This window comes from Schistocerca americana, chromosome 6 (assembly GCF_021461395.2).
Source record: "Schistocerca americana isolate TAMUIC-IGC-003095 chromosome 6, iqSchAmer2.1, whole genome shotgun sequence".
NCBI lineage: Eukaryota > Metazoa > Arthropoda > Insecta > Orthoptera > Acrididae > Schistocerca > Schistocerca americana.
In genome coordinates this window covers 158,146,326-158,165,214 of record NC_060124.1, presented here as the reverse complement: position 1 = coordinate 158,165,214, position 18,889 = coordinate 158,146,326, and the positions used below count along the sequence as shown (strand labels likewise).

The window sequence follows — 18,889 nt, the reverse complement described above, 5'->3', positions numbered from 1 at the left end:
GTCACATAACTAAGACGATATTCCATAAGCACGCAATTTCAGTAAGAGCCGCTTGTGTGGTACAGTGTCAAAAGCCTTCCGAAAATCCAGGAATACGGAATCTGAAATCCCTTGTCAATAGCACTCAGCACTTCATGTGAATAAAGAGCTAGTTGTGTTTACAGGAACGATGTTTTCTAAAGCCACGTTGACTGTGTGTCAAGGGACCGTCTCCTTCGAGGTAATTCATAATGTTCGAACACAATATATGTTCTAAAATCCCGCTGCATATCGACCTTAACGATATGGGCCTGTAACTTCCAGCAGCCATGCATGAGACAAAGGTGGTGGTGCAGAATTACAACATAGCCTCTCCATCAGTGGAGGCCAGCACTACGGCGCCTTCACGGTACAGCGACATTTTGACAGTTGCCAAACACTATAGTCTGCCTCCCAGCAAGACAGTGGTAGGTGACTGCAGGTCTTCACACTAGCGGATGCGGGGCTGGCAGCTCACAGTAGTCCATTTCAGTAGACTAGACCAGGCTGGCTGCAGTCTAGAAAGTAGAAGTCATGTGGGGGATGATAGGCAGCAGGTCACAGACTCTTACTGCAACTAAATGGGGAAGAGTCGGAGCCTTGAGTATTTGTACTTATGCTTTTGAGGCAATGACGATACAGCTTGCTGGAGATGACTGAATGTGGCCCAGTTTTCCAGGCTCATAGGCATACTTCTCCACGCCTCGGTGTCACAACTTGTGGCTTTCAGTGCTTCAGCTTAGTACTTTTCCGCCATCTCAGTGGGCTGATAAGCGTTCTTGTGTAAGATTTAATCGTTGTTGTGGCACCTTGCTGTGTTGTCAGAATGACGTAATGTTCCCTCTTCAGTGAGATCACGTTGCTGAATTCATGATTCAGACTTTTTGCTGGTGCAAGGTGTAGCAAAAGGTTTCATTGTGTGCTGCGCTATTTCCAGTGTCAGCTCTCCGACTATTTGTCATTCTGATTGTTACACGATATGCGAGCCTGTCTCGACTAGGCTCAGTGCTGGCTAGAAAAAAACTTAAAATAATTTCACATTTCCCCACACTATCTTTCTGCAGCAAAGCACATCCCATCTCCTGTAGAGCAGTGACATCATTTGTGAAAGGTAATGAAAACTTTGATCCTAAACTTAATTGTAAAACAGTGCCCCAAGGTTGTACATGTCCGTGTATAATAGATACAACATTGAAAATTCGATTCTTTTAAAACTAGGAATTTGGGATACATTTTAACTTACACACAGGACTACAAAGCTTTTATCTTCATTGATATGGGAGGTATAGACTCGTGAAATCAGATGAATCATTCTAAAAATCCCGTATTTCCACGGATTAAGATACTCGCACGGGAATTCAGTGTACGACAGCGTGAAACTGGTCACAAAACTGTTCAAGTAACTTACGGGTTTTCTGCCGGGCGACGTCGTCGAACACCGCCGATATTTCGACAGGAGCACACCCTGCCATTCTCAAGGCACAAATGCAAGGAAGAAAAAATGTGCAAGCAAATTTAATACCTCGGTTCACAGAGGAGAAACAAGGAAGACACCACACACAGAACAAATGTCAAGACAACCAAAGATAACCAACATCAGAAATATCGATAGTTACTATTAATCAACAGGTGAGGTAGCACTAATTCTCAAAAATTGTTCAAATGGCTCTGAGCACTATGGGACTCAACTGCTGAGGTCGTTAGTCCCCTAGAACTTAGAACTAGTTAAACCTAACTAACCTAAGGACATCACAAACATCCATGCCCGAGGCAGGATTCTAACCTGCGACCGTAGCGGTCTTGCGGTTCCAGACTGCAGCGCCTTTAACCGCACGGCCACTTCGACCGGCTTAGCACTAATTCTGTCCCTCTGTTTTTTGATGAGAGACAGAGCTGGATTCCAAGCAGCATTTAAACAAAATCCACCATCTCTGTTAATGAGGTTGCTTGATAGTCTGATTTCAACAGCTTCCTTAATAGCACTATCCCAATAGCTGGACGTGCAAGCCAGAATCTCCGTGTTGTTGTATTCCATAGGATGACCAGTGTCAAGGCAATGTTCTGCAATAGTGGCTTTACTCGGCTGTTGTAAGCGTGTGTGACGCTTATGTTCAATACACATGTCTTCCACAGTCCTGATTGTCTGACCAATATATGACATGCCACAACTGCAAGGAATATGATAGACCCCAGCCTTACGCAAACCAAGATCATCTTTTACGGACGCCAACAGGGCCTTAATCTTAGAAGGTGGTCGAAAAATACATTTCACGTCATATTTCCGCAAAATACAGCCAATCCTGTTGGAAATGCTTCCTGCGTAAGGCAAAAAGGCCGTAGACTTAGGAGCCACTTCGTTGCTATCGTCACTCACCCGTTCCACAGAAGGCTGATGGCGCAACGCATGTTTGATCTGCCTCTCACTATAACCATTCTGACGAAAGGTGACTTTGAGATGTGCTAGCTCAGCTGCCAAACTTTCAAGGTCTGAGATAACGTGGGCCCTGTGAACCAAGGTGCGAAGTACCCCTTCACGCTGAGCTGGATGGTGACAACTATCAGCTCGTAGATACAAGTCAGTGTGGGTGGGCTTCCTATAAACAGAATGTTACAAAGTACCATCAGTATTCCTTTTGACCAACACATCAAGGAAAGGAAGGCATCCATTCTTTTCCACCTCCATAGTGAACTGAAAATTCGGGTGGATTGAAATCAGATGTTCCAAAAACCAGTTTAAATTCTCTCTACGATGAGGCCAAACAACAAAAGTATCGTCTACATATCTGAAAAAACACGCAGGTTTCAAGGTCGCTGACTCCAATGCACGTTCCTCAAAGTCCACCATGATCAAATTGACCACAATAGGCGACAACGGGCTTCCCATTGCAACTCCATCAGTCTGTTCGTAGTACTGACCACTGAATAAAAAGCAAGTGGAAGTCAGCATATGTCGAAACAAATTTGTTAACTCGACACCAAACTAAACCTCAATTAGCTGCAACGAATCAGAGAGAGTGAAACGTCCCCTTTGAACAATTTATACATGACTGTGTTTAAACTGACACACAATATTTTTAGCGCAACGCGATCTGACTTTCAGAAATCCTTACAAAAGAATGGCCCCGACTAACATTAACCTATACCTTTCACAAATCACTTACCTCACCAAAAATCTTCGTTACTCGAACTACTGCAATACAGCGATCGCCACTACTGCCAGCTAAATGAAAGATTCAAACTACTGAAGGCACTAACTACTAATAGACATAGCAAATGAAAGATTTTGATAGAGAACAATTTATTTACCTTAATAGCGTTGAAAAATCATAATATACATAGCTGTTCATGACATACAGTCTTACAAATTTCAAAACTCCGCCATCTCTCTCCCCACATCCACCACTGCTGGCGGCTCACCTCCAACTGCCTAACGCTACGCGCTATTCGCATTCAACTGCCCAACACTACAATGGGAGACAAACAATGCAAACTAGTCACAAACTGCACACAGCACAGCCAGAGATTTTCATACAGAGCGCTACGTGGCGTTACCAATAAGAAAACCTAAACAGCCTACTTACATAGCCCCCATGCTCCCCACAAAAAATTTTACAAATTGTTTTGGGCAGTGGCCAATAATGATTTGATAAAATTTTTCATAATTACAATAACAAAGAAATCAAATGCACACACTTATTGATACAATGTTGGTCAAAAGCTAAAATTTTCTCACAGTCCATACAGTCCTGATCATTCGTCACAGTAAAATAGCAGTGTTTTTCTCAATGTCTGAGCAGTAAAAGAAAACGCACACGGAAGTAGTGGATTTCCATGCAGTCTTGAAGAAGTAGTGTTGTCCTTCCAACGGAAAGACAGTGCTGACTCTTGACGTGCAGACAGGTAATGGGCCACAACAGAGCAAACCCACAGCAGAGTCAGTCGAAGTTTTGAAGAATACTGGTAGGTAGGTCATCACAGAGCAGACCCACTGTAGTCCTGGTAGAGATTACGGTATTGGTGGGTCATCAAAGATGCAGACCCACTGTAGTCCTTGTAGAGGTGGCCAGCAGCCATCTGTTGTGGCTGTGCAGGTGCACAATCACCATTGAAGAGTCTTGCGGATAATATAGCAAGTCCATAAACCACCACTTGTGCACTCACACAGTTTTTGGAATTGTCCTTAGAACCAGCAATGCTGTTATCCAGTCCCTTGCTGAATGATTAACACACGTGCAAACACTGTGAGTCCCTACTTCTCACATATTGTCCATATACTATGACTAACAGAAACATGTGCAGTGAAATGAAACTTAATTTGAAGAAATGGTGTCTATACAATTATAAATTTACAGCATAAGAATACAATTACAAAGGTACAAAATACATCATTAAAGAACGTAACAATACAGATAACATTTGTAGTACAGGCTTTACAAAAGAATCGAAATAACATATACATCAGTGTTACAGCAATTATGACATGAGTACATACATAAAAGATCAGAATAACTTTCGAAACGTCAACTTCACACATGAGCATTAAAACAAAACAGAATAAATAATGTCTAAACATCTTTATGAAGAAAATAACATAGTATTTGAAAAGTTCTACAACATAAATCTTATTAGCTAAACACATAAAGACAGGAAAAACACAAATATACAAGAGTACACAAACACATAGCAGAATAACACAGGGGGAAAGGACAGGGTTTGTTTTCAGTGTAACATTTGGTACTGCAGTCCAACCCAAAACTTCATTCCATAGATCTTTTGTCTTATTTCAACATTTGTTTCCACCAAAAAAAATCCTATCCAAGCATGCTTTCTGTATTTATATGTACACATATTTCTTACCTCATTATTTATTTTCCATTATCTTACCTCATCATTTATTTCCAAGAAAATCCTACCTATACCTGCTTTCTGTACTTTTTTCGTATAATTTCTCAATGCATTTCTTCCAATTCATTGCAACTCATTCTCTTATATAGTCTACCCCCTCTTAAGCTAACTTAAATCTACTGAGCTCAATTTCTAAACTAAGGGACGAGGCAATGCAGCAGCATAAAGCAATTAATACAAAAAGCAATGAAAAAAATTGAAATTGTCAAAGCAAGCTGCAGTAAATCTAAATTACCAAGCAATGCAACATTACAACTAATATGAGCCAATGTGCAGCAACAAGAAAAATAAATCAGTAGTAAAACTAGCTTAACAGAGTAATACAAAGTGAAATTTAGTAGCACTGTGCCTGGCAAACAGCAGCAGCAAATGCAATAACTTATATCTAATCATGACAAAGCTCAAGCAAAAAAATAGTACACTAAAGACAACAATGCAGATAAGGGAAATGTCTATTCACATCTTAATGTCTATGTAATTAAAGTGGTGCACCACAAAAACTAATTCTACAAAAAATTACTAAGTACTAGAAAAGAAAATTATATATGCAGTTACTGTTATTAGTACCTTCTTATTGTTCTTTCCATTCCAAGAGCTCCTTTTTCGAAGAATGTGTATCATAAAATAATTATTTAATAGATCTGTTGACAGAAAGTATTAACATTAGCAAATGCAGTTAATTGTATCTTATAAAACCAATGACACAACACACCTGGAAAACAGATATCAAATAAAATAAGCAACTATGTACAAAGTGAAGCATAAAAATATCATTCAGTAGTCATGAAGCATTTCATAAGTTAGTAGAAATTCTCTCAATTCTCGTAGAAAGACACTTGTCATAATCAGGTGTGGAGATGTACGAACATTTCCCATCAATTCATAAGCATATCTGTAAGTAGCACAAAGTACGATATGTTTCCAAGTAATGAGCGTGTCGTATTTGTGATGCTTTCTACAAAGAAATGTCAATAGCGAGGATAATGGCCTCTTTTTTTTCCACCTGTGCCTCTGAAAGGCACACACTAATGGCTTTTTTTCCAGGCAACTGTCGCGCAGCTGCCCACGATGCATTACGTGCAGGTGGTCACTCAACTTTCTTACGGAAATGTTTACGACAGCAGTTTCCGCTACAGTGACAGTTTCATACAAAAATATTTCACACGTCAAGAATTTGCGTTACAAACCTGTAGAAACAAAATCCTATTGATATAACAGAGTCCAAAAAATTTTCATCGACATTGTAAGACATTCACACATTTACATACATTTCATAACTCTTAAAGTACGATTCTTGGCTTCCAACAACCTTTTTCACAAACCAGAGTCCCTAACCACTACTCATTATTCCTTATCTTATTACACATATACATATTCATCAACTCATCTTCAAAATTTCCTCATAATAAATACAGAGCATAATCAAATTCCTCATATAGCATCTCATTGATCATAAACATACCTCAACAGCATAATACACATCATCATCATAATAATAAATCATAACAGATCAGTAAAATCTCAAAATCGTCGTAGCTTCCTCCAATAATATCAAAACCTAAAGAAAATTCTCTGTTCATTTCAATAGTGTCATCTACCTCAAACGTACTTTAAAAATCATGGTCTCATACCAAATACATCATTCAAAGCTCTCACAGTATCACAATGGTTCCGAAAAAATATGAACAGTTCACAAAGTACAGACGAAATACAATTTTATAAGTGTGAAGTTATCCAACTGTGTAATTGCGTAAACATCTGCCACTGACGTAGTAAAAAAATGTTTGTTTCTCTGTTAAATGATCAGATAGCTGTGTAATTTATGTGTTAGAGAAATATGGTACCGATGTGTAAAGTTGTATAAGCAAATACCATATTAGCTAGGGCTCCTTGTGCTTGCCAAACACATGGTACACAAAGTAGGCGTGTACCCCCCTGAGGATTAATGTAATTATACCCTCAGGTGTTACAGATTACAGCAATGGAATGAAATGTAGCACGGAAAACTTTTTTGTAATTCAAAAATCTTGAAAAACAAAAGGTTTAAGTACAAAATTAATCACTCAAATGCGTGTCCTGTAGCGCTAAATGCGCGTCTTGCTGTAAGATAATTCTGTGGAACTGTCGTAGTTTTCGTCCTCTGTAAGCAAAGTTCTGCTGAAGTCAATGTACTTACCTCATGATAAACAAAAGTGAAATGCTTTGCGTGTAGATATCTTAGTTATTACGCTTACTGCCGTGATGAAGGTCCTGTAACGTATTGTTGTGCTATGGAAAAGCCTATCTCCTTGTAACTACACCACAAAAGTTACTACTAAAACATGTTTTACTTTCCAGAAGAATTCAGAAAATTGTGCAGATATAAAACAGAAACACCGCAAAAGCAACATTGTAAATTGTCACTCATTAGTAGCGTCGTGATAAAATCGTGTAGCTGTCACATAAACCCAGTAAACCAAAATGTTGCATTAAAATCTTATTAGCAGTACTGGTAAATGTTCTAAGTATTTGAGCCTTATAGTCATTACGTAATCGTGCAACTAACAAGCAAGAATGTACAAATAACAACATTGTGTCATCTGTTCACTATAACAATGCATTCGTAATTTCTGTTGAAATAAGTTCTCTTGGTTCTTGATTGGATACTTAACTTCAAACATTGTTCCATGGTAACAGTTTCTAAGTCTGACAATGCATACTAGAAATGTGAAGTGAAACGTTTTATGGCAAAGACAAAGTTAAAAAGCAGATTATCTCTCAATAAACGATTTTACAGGTGAAATGTGGTGTAAACCTTTACTCTTCCTAGTACGCAATGTTTCAACTTCGACACAATTATCATGTGGTATACGTCAGTAAAGAATACTGGAATTTTTCTCAAGGTTAGCGTCTATGTAATTTTTCCCTGAGCCAGCCGGCGCACGTGGCTGCCTGCGGTGCGAGTCATTGTCTGTCTCTTTGTTGGCGCAAGTCGTTATTAGGATTAGGAGACCTAACTTCCACAAATTCACCTTGTCGAGAGTGCCCTGCTCTGTTTGAATCCCGCCAGTTCTGATGGAATTCCGGTCTCTCGTTTTGTCGGTAGTTTACATAGTTTCTTGTTTGTTGGTCATGTGGTGGAGAATTTCTCCTGGAATCGTAACTGCGCGCTGGACCGTTGCGTCTAAAGTTATTCTGTCTCCCTTGATAATAATTATTTTGGTACCCAAATTGTCTGTTTCTATGGTAATCTCTGTCATATTCATTACTACGGAAATGCGATCTTTCTCTGTAACTATTATTACTCTGCCAGTGGTTGTCATATGGGTGGTGTCTGTTTTGGTCACGATATGCGTTGTAAGAATAGACTTGTTGTGTCCAGTTATTGTTTCTGTCATCACGGAATTGTGACGGATGTGACCTGTAGTGATTGTTTTCCTGTTTTCGCATCCCGCGATTGTCTGTGTCAATTTCTAATTCTTGTAAGAGTCCCTGAAAAGCTTCAATGTCGTCTTTGCAACGTCCTGCTAAAATAATATTTCTTAAGTGTTCAGGCAATTTCATTAAGCAAATGCGGACGATTTCTGAAGGGCTGTATGGGTTTGAAAGAAATTGATTCTTATGCAACATATCTTCAAAATATTTGACAAGACTGGAAAATTCAGATTGTTCAAAGTGTTTCATCATCATGATGCTATGTTTTACTCGGTCTTGTGTAGCTTGAGACCAATATGCTGAGAGGAAGGCATGGTAAAATTCTCCTTCACTGTGGCATTCGTGAATGACCGATCGCATTCTTACAGCTGGTTCATTCTCTAAGTAGCCACACATAAATTCTAATCTGTGTTCTAACGACCAGTTGGGAGGGAAACAATGAGAGAATTGATGGAGCCATGCTTGTGGATGAATGTCGTTGCCAGAATTCTTAAATGTTTTGAATTTAAGTGTAGTAATGAACAGCTTATAGTCAAAATCATCATGTCGGCGAGTCGCATGTCGGTCATTGTTACGTAGTTTCGGGGGTTCCATCTCAAAATTCGGTGTGCCTTGCCAATTTCTTTCATAATTTCCGAAGTGTCCTGTGTTATTATTTTGTGGTTGTTCCGTATTTCTAAGTCCCTCTTCCCGTGTTGGAGCGCAAGTGTCCTCTGAAATATGTAATTTTTGTATTACTTGTGTCAGCTGATCTTGTACTTCCCAGATTTCTCTTTGGTGTTGCGTATTAATTTGATTCCGATTTTGTTTGAATTTCCTAATTTGTTCCCACTCTTCTGTGTCATTAAAGACTACCGGTTTTGTGTATTCAGATTATCATCTACCTTCGTAGATAAATTATTTAGCTGATCTGAAAGTTCAACTACTTTCTCTGATAATGAACTAATTTCCTCCATGTGTCTTTCTACTGTGTCCTTTAAGTTTTCCTGAGTTTTTGCAAGTTGCGTAACCGAATTGGTAGATGCAACTGAGTCAATTTTAGCTTGCAAGGTCTCATGATTTTCATGAACAATAATTTGCAGTTCTTTTATGGCTGCTTCGTGATTCTGTAATGTATTTTCATCCCGCGAAAAAATAGGTTGAAAATGCTCACAAATTTGTGTTTTTACGTCGTTACAGACTTTTTGACATTTCGATTCGATTTTATGTAACTCAGTAGTTAAATCTTCACACGTTTGTTCAAGCGTAGTGTGAAGATTTTGTTCCATTGCGTCTAACTGTTGCTGTGTTTGTCTCTGGTGTTGTTCCATTGTGTCTAACTTTTGAAGATTTAGTTCCATTGTGTCTAACTCTTGAAGCTTTTGCTGTGTTTGTCTCTGATTTTGTTCCATTGTGTCTAACTTTTGAAGCTTTTGTCCCATTTGTTGCATTAATTGTAATAACAATGCACTGGTGTCTGAAACATGTTCCTCAGTGCTTTTTGGCAGTGAATTTGCACCGGCAACATTCACATTTTGACAAGCGAAAAATGTCTTGACTCATTTGAGAAAACGGTGAGAACCCAAAACCAGAGTCTACAGTATTTGCAATATTGTGTTCTGTCATTCGCAATTGCTGAGGCGAGCTGTTGCCGACCGATCGATCGATAATGCTTCCCTGTTCACTAGCTGTTTCACTGTCTACACCATTATTTGACGCCCGCTCCATTTCCCTATGCACAGTTACCAAATTACTACTTTGAATGTCTGTTAATTCATTACACAGCGGTGCTGGTAAGCTACGCTCGTCATCACTATTATTTCTCTGTTTACTTTGGAGCCTAGTGTTACGTTTTTCACACGCCATTATTGTCACAATATTTCACACGATAACACAGAAAATAAGAGAACACATTAACATAGTGCTGAAAATAATATCTAGTTAACTGCAAGCTGCGAAATACTTGGTGCAAATTTACATGCGTGCCACACCTATTTTACTGTACAACAATGAAAGACTGCAACTTCAAAGGAGATTCTCTCTACAATTACATGCTAGCAATAAACAAAATCTACACTAATTACACAAACTACAAGAAAAAATCAGAAGATTCCAGTGAGGTATTCTGGCAGGGTCGCCATATGAAACGTCCCCTTTGAACAATTTATACATGACTGTGTTTAAACTGACACACAATATTTTTAGCGCAATGCAATCTGACTTTCAGAAATCCCTACAAATGAATGGCCCTGACTAACATTAACCTATACCTTTCACAAATCGCTTACCTCACCAAAAATCTTCGTTACTCGAACTACTGCAATACAGCGATCACCACTACTGTCAGCTAAATAAAAGATTCGAACTACTGAAGGCACTAACTACTAATAGACATAGTTAGCAAATGAAAGATTTTGATAGAGAACAAACAATGTATTTACCTTAATAGTGTTGAAAAATCATAATATACATAGCTGTTCATGACATCCAGTCTTACAAATTTCAAAACTCCGTCATCTCTCTCCCCACATCCACCACTGCTGGCGGCTCAACTCCATCTGCCCAACGCTACGCGCTATTCGCATCCAGCTGCCCAACACTACAATGGCAGACAACAATGCAAACTAGTCACAGACTGCACACAGCACAGCCAGAGATTTTCATACAGAGCACTACGTGGCATTACCAATAAGAAAACCTGAACAGCCTACTTACAAGAGGAACGCGAGTGAAAAGAGAAACCACTTCAAAACTGACTAAAATATCAGAGTCATTCAGACGCAATCCCTGCAATCGACGTAAGAAATCTGCAGAGTTCTTAATGTGGTGTTCACACCTACCTACTAGCGGGCTCAACAAACTAGCAAGATGTTTAGCTACACGATATGTCAGAGCACCAATATTAGAAACAATAGGCCTCAACGGGACAGTCTCTTTATGGACCTTAGGAAGGCCATATAATCTGGGTGGTACAGCACAGTAAGAATTAAGACTCTTGATAGTCTCCTGTGACAAAGAACTTTTCTTGAGGAGGTTATTTGTCTTTCTCTCAACACTCTTAGTAGGGTCAGCACCGATTTTGCGATGCGCCGAATCAGAAAGTAGACACCGAGCAAATCCGCTATTGCAGAACATTGCCTTGACACCGGTCATCCTATGGAATACAACAACACGGAGATTCTGGCTTGCACGTCCAGCTATTGGGATAGTGTTATTAAGGAAGCTGTTGAAATCAGACTATCAAGCAACCTTATTAACAGAGATGGTGGATTTTGTTTAAATGCTGCTTGGAATCCGGCTCTGTCTCTCATCAAAAAACAGAGGGACAGAATTAGTGCTACCTCACCTGTTGATTAATAGTAACTATCGATATTTCTGATGTTGGTTATCTTTGGTTGTGTTGACACTTGTTCTGTGTGTGGTGTCTTCCTTGTTTCTCCTCTGTGAACCGAGGTATTAAATTTGCTTGCACATTTTTTCTTCCTTGCACTTGTGCCTTGAGGATGGCAGGGTGTGCTCCTGTCGAAATATCGGCGGTATTCGACGACGTCACCCGGCAGAAAACCCGTAAGTTATTTGAACATTCGATTCGCCGGGAAAAGTTAAGGTCTCACATTGGTCACAAAACTATTTGATGAAATCAATGTCTGTGTGTACTCTGAGGCAAACGACAGACTGAAAAGAGATTCTCGACCTAGAAACTTGTTCTGCGAGCAGCATGATATTTGGTGTTTAGTTGCTCCTTACCCCATAGCAGCCCGTAGCACAGACAATCTCCCCAGCTTGGCTGCACGGGGAGTCTGCCAGCGGCAGCGCGTTGCCCAGCTGCAGCAGAAAGTCCCGCAGCGACCTCTGGGCTGGCGACGCGCCGACCTGGGACGCTGTCACCTGCAACACGGGCCCGCAACCAGGCAAGTTAAAACGCAGCAATTACTGTAGCAGTATAGCGAAATTCAGACTGAATACAATATCTGATCAAAAGTATCCAGACACCTATTAGCGGATATTAATACGGGCCATGTCAACCCTTTGTCTTTATTAAGACTTAAACTCTGCTGGGGACACTTTCAGTCATGTGCCCGAATGTTTGTGGAGGAATGACAGCTTATTCTTCCTCAATAGCCGGAACTAGAGAAGGTGATGATGTTTGACGACAGGGACTGGAGTGAAGCCGACGTCCTAACTCATGATGATGATGATGATTAATGTTTTAGGGCGCACAACAACGAAGTCATCAGCGACCATTCCCAAAATAAATGTTGACGAGTGCAGCCAAGATCTGTTAAACAAGGATCAATTCAGATCCGATCTTTTCGAGAATTGTAAATGCTCAAATTTCTAGATTGGACACAGCACATCAAAACAGGTAGATAAAACTAAAAATAAAATACCAGTACAAAACAGGTAAAAATAATTAACTGTGGCTGGGTGACCACTTACAAATAATGGGTGACCAAACCACTTTACAGCACATTAAGCTCTCAATCCCAATATTCTGGGAAGAAGTCCAGACATAACACAAAAACGTGAACCTCTAGCCGCACTTGCCTTATTATTAGTTAAAATAGAGGGCAGGTGTGGTGGGAAACTGAAATATTCCCTCAAACCCACATATAAAACACACTCAGTTAAAATATGTCGTATCGACAGCTGTGTCCCACATGTCTGACACCTTGGTGGCTCCTCACGACGTAACAGAAAACCATGTGTCAATGGACAATTTCCTATTCTAAGCCGTGTAAGGGCTACTTCCTCAGCGCGTCGTTGTCGGAAGGAGGTGAGCCACGGTCGGACAGAATCCTTCACCGCTCGCAACTTATTATCCCTCACTTCCAGCCACTGAGCCTCCCACCAACGCATGATCTTCCGAGTCACGAATGATGTTATTGCCTGCAGGGGGACAGAACAGCGAGCAGGATGTGAGATGGAGCAAGCCTCCTTGGCAGCCGCGTCTGCATTTCCAGGAATTCCTATGTGCCCTGGAACCCAGCAGAAACTTACATCCTTACCCTGCTTTTGCAAGAGCAGGAGTACGTCATGCACTTCTTGCACCATCCGATCTGCTGGGTACATCTGTTCAAGAGCGTGTAGAGCACTTTGAGAATCGGAGCAGATGATGAATTTCTTGCCATGATGTCGTCGCATATGCTCTAATGCTTTCAGAATGGCAAACAGTTCTGCACAGTAAATTGAGAACTGCTCTGGGAGCCCTATCCTACGGACAGTATCGGGAAACACAGCAGAGCAGTCGATAAAATCCCCCTGTTTAGACCCATCCGTGTAAACAGTAACAAAATCTGAATGGCGGTCTAAAATCTCAGTAAATTTAATTTTAAAAAGGTGGTCCGTGGTACAATACTTCTTTTAAGCAGCCAGATCAAGAAGCAATCTCGGCCGTTGTAGTAGCCAGGGAGATCCCCTACTCCATCCCTGGTTGAGGACCTCAATACCCTCCAGGTGTACTGACTCGAGACTCTCTTACCCAACGTGTTCCAGTGGGTTCACGTCAGGACTCTGGACAGGCCAGTCCATTTCAGGAATGTTGTTGTCCACAAACCGTCTACACACGCTGCTCTATGACAGTGTTCTTGTATACTGATATAATCATCGCCTCCAAACTGTCCTCTACTGTACGCTGTACTTCAATGCTCTTAACTGTGATTCATATCCTCCCACATTTAACGTTCTCTTAAGCGCAAAACGGTTGCCACAATCCAACCACGAAAAGCACCCCGATATCGTAACTTTACCTCCACCGCACTTCACTGTTGGCACTACGCATGGTGGTGGGTAACGTTCTCCAAACCAAACCCTTCTATCAGATAGTCAAAGTGTATAGCGTGCTTTGATCACTACAGATCACTCGTTTCCAGTCATCCAATGTCCGGCAGCTTTCCTTCTTTGGACCACCTCAAGTGTTACTTACAAGGGAACCTCTCCATCGCACCCCCCTCAGATTTAGTTATAAGTTGGCAAAGTGGATAGGCCTTGAAAAACTGAACACAGATCAATTGAGAAAACAGGAAGAAGTTGTGTGGAACTACGAAAAAATTAGTAAAATATACAAACTGAGTAGTCCATGCGCAAGATAGGCAACATCAAGGAATATATATGCTAAGGAGCGCCGTGGTCCCGTGATTAGCGTGAGCAGCTGCGGAACGAGGGGTCCTTGGTGCAAGTCTTCCCTCGACTGAAAATTTTACTTTCTTTATTTTCGCAAAGTTATGATCTGTCCATTGGTTCAATGACGTCTCTGTTCACTGTAATAAGTTTAGTGTCTGTGTTCTGCGACCGCACCGCAAAACCCTGCGAATAGTAGACGAAAGGACGTGCCTCTCCAATGGGAACCGAAAACATTTGATCGCAAGGTCGTAGGCCAACCGATTCCTCCACAGGAAAACACATCTGACATATTCTGTACGACACTGGTGACGGCATGTGCGTCACATGACAGGAATATGTTGTCGACCCACCTAACTTGTACACTCAGCGAATGGGTAAAAAGATTCTTCTACCTTGCCCGATTTAGGTTTTCTTGCGGATGTGATAATCATTCCCAAAAAAGTGATGAAAACATAAGAGTTTGTCACATAAACTGAAAATAAAAAAATTAAACTTTTCACTCGAGGGAAGACTTGAACCTAGGACGTCTCGTTCCTTAGCTGTTCTCGCTAACCACGGGACCACGGCGCTCCTCGACTCCGTTTGTCCTTGATGTTGCCTAACTACTCAGTTTGTATATGTTACTAATTTTTTTCATCGTTCCACACAAGTTCTTCCTGTTTTCTCGATTGATCTGTGTTCAGTTTTTCAAGGCCTACCCACTGTGCCAACTTATAACTAAATATGAGGGGGGTGCGATGGGGAGGTTCCCTTGTTAGCAACGTGTGATTTATGAGAAGCTGCTCGATCGTTGTACGCCATTCTTCTTAATTACCAACGCACAGTCACTGTGCTAGCTGGACTCCTGGTAGCACACTGGAACTCACGAGTGATTCCTCCCACTGGTTTCATTCGATTTCTTACAACCACCCTTCACAGTGCTCATTGGTCGCTGTCAGTCAGTACGTGGATTGCGCCCGGTTTTGGTTTGGCTGTTGTTCTTCCTTCGTATTTCCATTTCACGAGCACACCCACAACAGTGGACTTGGGCAGCTTGAGAATGATTGAAACCTACCTGATGGATTTGTTACTGATGTGGCGCCCACATTCGATGTAACTAAGCTCTCTGCTGTTACTGCTTACAACACAATACTCGCCACCCTCCCTTTTATACTGGCGGATCTGCCTCCCGGTACATCTAGTGGTCAAATTCCAATTACATTGGGGTGTCCGGATACGTAAAAATACAGGAGTCCAAGCACGCCCACATAGGGCACGGGCACGGCGACCATCACAGAAACCCTACCGACACGCCTTCGTTTGTTAGTACTAATCGAGAAGTTCACAGGACTTAGCGTTGTCGGTGCGTCTGGGTAGGATTAGCCAACAACACGGGCCCACGAAGGTGACAGAAAGTGGACGAAAAGCGGCTGAAAAGTAGTGCACTTAGGGCGGAGGGAAAAAGTTCCAAGGTAATCGCCGAAGGGGAAAACCTCTCCGATAGTGTATGCGACCCTACATTTTCGCTTATGCATCACAGCATATACAACGGTTTCCGATTCACTGTGCTTGCGCAACAAAATTGTAATTTTCAACTTTGTTTTACGTTCTCTGTAACTGGCATCGATTACCGCTAGCCAAAAAATAGTTATAGCCGTTTGTAATTGCTGTTTTCACTATGAATTGCCCTATATTTGTATGGCTCAAAAAGATTTCTCAATACGAGCTGGTGTAATCTGCATAAGGGGAGCAGTTATATGTAATGTATGAATAAATGGGCGTAGATAATATTTTTAGTGCGGCAGTAGTAGCTGCGTAATTGAAAGGAAAGCTCCTAGAGATTCAGATGTACAAAAGGCCAAGCACCCAATGTCACGTATTAACCCTCAAAATACCAACTAGGAGGGCTTTATGCCCACCTTTAGAAAATTTCAGATTCGAAAATTGTTATACAATCTATGGAAATTAAAAATAGAACTAAGATACAAACATATATGCAGTTGAAATTATTCTCATGGTGATACATAGGAACGACAAAGGAATCGTCTCTTGTGTCATTTTGATTCAATCTCAGTCAAGCAACATATACAACGAACAGGCAGATCAACTTGCGAAGTCAGAAGTTGCAGCAGGAATTTAATATCTCTCAAGAGTTCCTAAATCAGACCTCAATCTCTGCATGAAGGTGAAAATTAATATTTATTGGAAACAATATCGGAAGTGATTTGTAGCTAATCAGGGGAGCTTATTAGCCGTTTATCTCACATAAACCTTGGTTCTAAGATATAAACTTTTCAAGGAAATTAATAAATAGCATAATTCTGGGGCGTTTCAGTCATGGATATTTTCCAGACCATCTTCAGCGAATGGTTGCCCCGAATTCTCTTTATTGTGACTGTGACAATACCTACTACGCAAGTGTAAACCGTGTTTTGTTTGCTTGTACAAACACAGCGTGCTTAGACAGGTGTTCCTGAAGACTTAAAGAAAGCTGACGTCCTGCTACCTTATGGTTTTTCAAGTATTCTTCATCAGCTCAAATTATAGTTTAGACTATATCTCTCATACTTAGAAATTCCGGAAAGGAATATTAAAAGACGTATTACATTGTCATTAATATTTGCGATGTATTACACACATAATATGAGTGGCTGTATGGTGCTATTTACCAAATCCCAAATAAAATAAAATAAAATAAAATAAACATTGTACGTCAGTGACGTTAACAAGAGGCTTGTATTACTGTTATTACTGAACTAAAAATTTGTCTTAAAGTGTATGAATGAACCTTCCTACTTTGAATCTTGTACGTTGTTATAATCGCGTTGTCGGTTGTTGTACTGTACTGTAATAATCTGTGTGTGCCATCCGTAATTTATTCGTCTGCATAGTCAAAATTCAGTTTAAAAGTTGTTCATAATTTATATTTTTTTAATTTCTTGTGATTGGGGTTCACAATCTTGCAATATTTTTTAAAAGACATCATAGTCGTCATGGACTGTAGAAATTATTTATTTTACCTATTGCAATTTCAGCCTTAACAGCATTATCAACTGATATACTGCAAAAGAATATGCTTTACTACATGTCAAACTTTATCTTGTGACATTTACATGTGTTGACAGATTGCAATCCCGATCTCTATACGTGTTCATCACCTGGCGTGATGGTACATACTGTCGCTGGTTATGGAATACCGTCACTTTTTGTTTACTTAGCGAGTAGTTTGTCAGCTGGCGTACATTTCTGATGTGTTAAGGCTGATGTATTCCGCCTTTCTTAGAGGTCTCTGTGATTTAATCTTACAACAGTCTAGTGCAAAATTTCATGCTGGCCATATTTTCCTGACCCAACTTCGATACAGATTGTGTTAGTGTGATGCTCTGTGCAGCACTTTTCCCAGATTCCTGACGCCTTAAGAATATCTGGTTACGAGTTGCTGAGTGAGTGGTATGTGTGTGTGTGAGTCACGAAAGCAATATTCAGTTTTGAGCGTTGGGTTATCTATGTCTCATATCTGCCTAGCGTCCTTATCTTCTCCATTCCAAGAATGTCTGAATAACTAATTGTGTTTTCTTATACATCACAGACATTTTTTTGAAACAGAACTACACACCTTAGTAATTCGTTATTTTGTACATAATTTGCATGTAGTGGCACGTATATGCTCCAGAAAACAACACACAGTGTAGAAAAAGTTAAAAAGTTGGTGTTTGGTACATCAAAGCCATCTTCAAATGATATGTTGAAAACTTGTGTGTTATATTTCATGTTTTTCATTCTGAGGATAATAAATGTGTTCAAGTACTTATTTGCTATATTTTTTTCCATAATTCCCACCCTAATAAAATCATTCTACAATTAAAAATCTAACTCTGAAAGTGCTAGGTTTACACGAAAACATGGATCTAGTTAAACTCGTGGGATACGTGTGTTCCACATCACCGATTTTCAAAATCTGTCAGCTTAAGACTTTTTGTGTTGCGGAAATTCATCACAAAGGAAGACTATTTTTGATATTTTATTTTTCAAACGTATGCAAAATAAAGTTTAAGCATGAAAGGGTTAAAACTGGCACAGAGTTGACGCAGCACAGAATGACACTCCCGTATCTGTTATCCAAGCTTAGTTCGACTCGTCATCCAGCCGTGTTAGGGCCACTGTTGCTTCTAGAGTTTGGTGCAAAAAAAAAAAAAAAAAAAAAAAAAAAAAAAAAAAAAAAAAAGATGGCTCTGAGCACTATGGGACTTAACATCTGAGGTCATCAGTCCCCTAGAACTTAGAACTAATTAAACCAAACTAACCTAAGGACATCACACACATCCATGCACGAGGCAGGATTCGAACCTGCGACCGTGGCAGTCACACGGTTCCGGACTGAAGCGCCTAGAGCCGCTTGGCCACAACGGCGAGCGAGTTCGCTGCTCTGTGTATTAAATACCCCTACGTGCCAAATATCCCTACATACTAC

At 40.4% G+C, this 18,889-nt stretch overlaps 1 protein-coding gene across 1 annotated transcript in view; it reads right to left on the bottom strand.

Moving 5' to 3' along the window:
- Positions 1 to 18,889, bottom strand: part of LOC124620024 (primary septum endo-1,3(4)-beta-glucanase-like) — a 145,967-nt gene that overhangs the window by 83,564 nt on the left and 43,514 nt on the right. Inside the window, exon 2 of the mRNA XM_047146691.1 lies at positions 12,064 to 12,204. Coding sequence (XP_047002647.1) covers positions 12,064 to 12,204 — 141 coding nt within the window. The remainder of the gene's footprint in view (positions 1 to 12,063; positions 12,205 to 18,889) is intronic.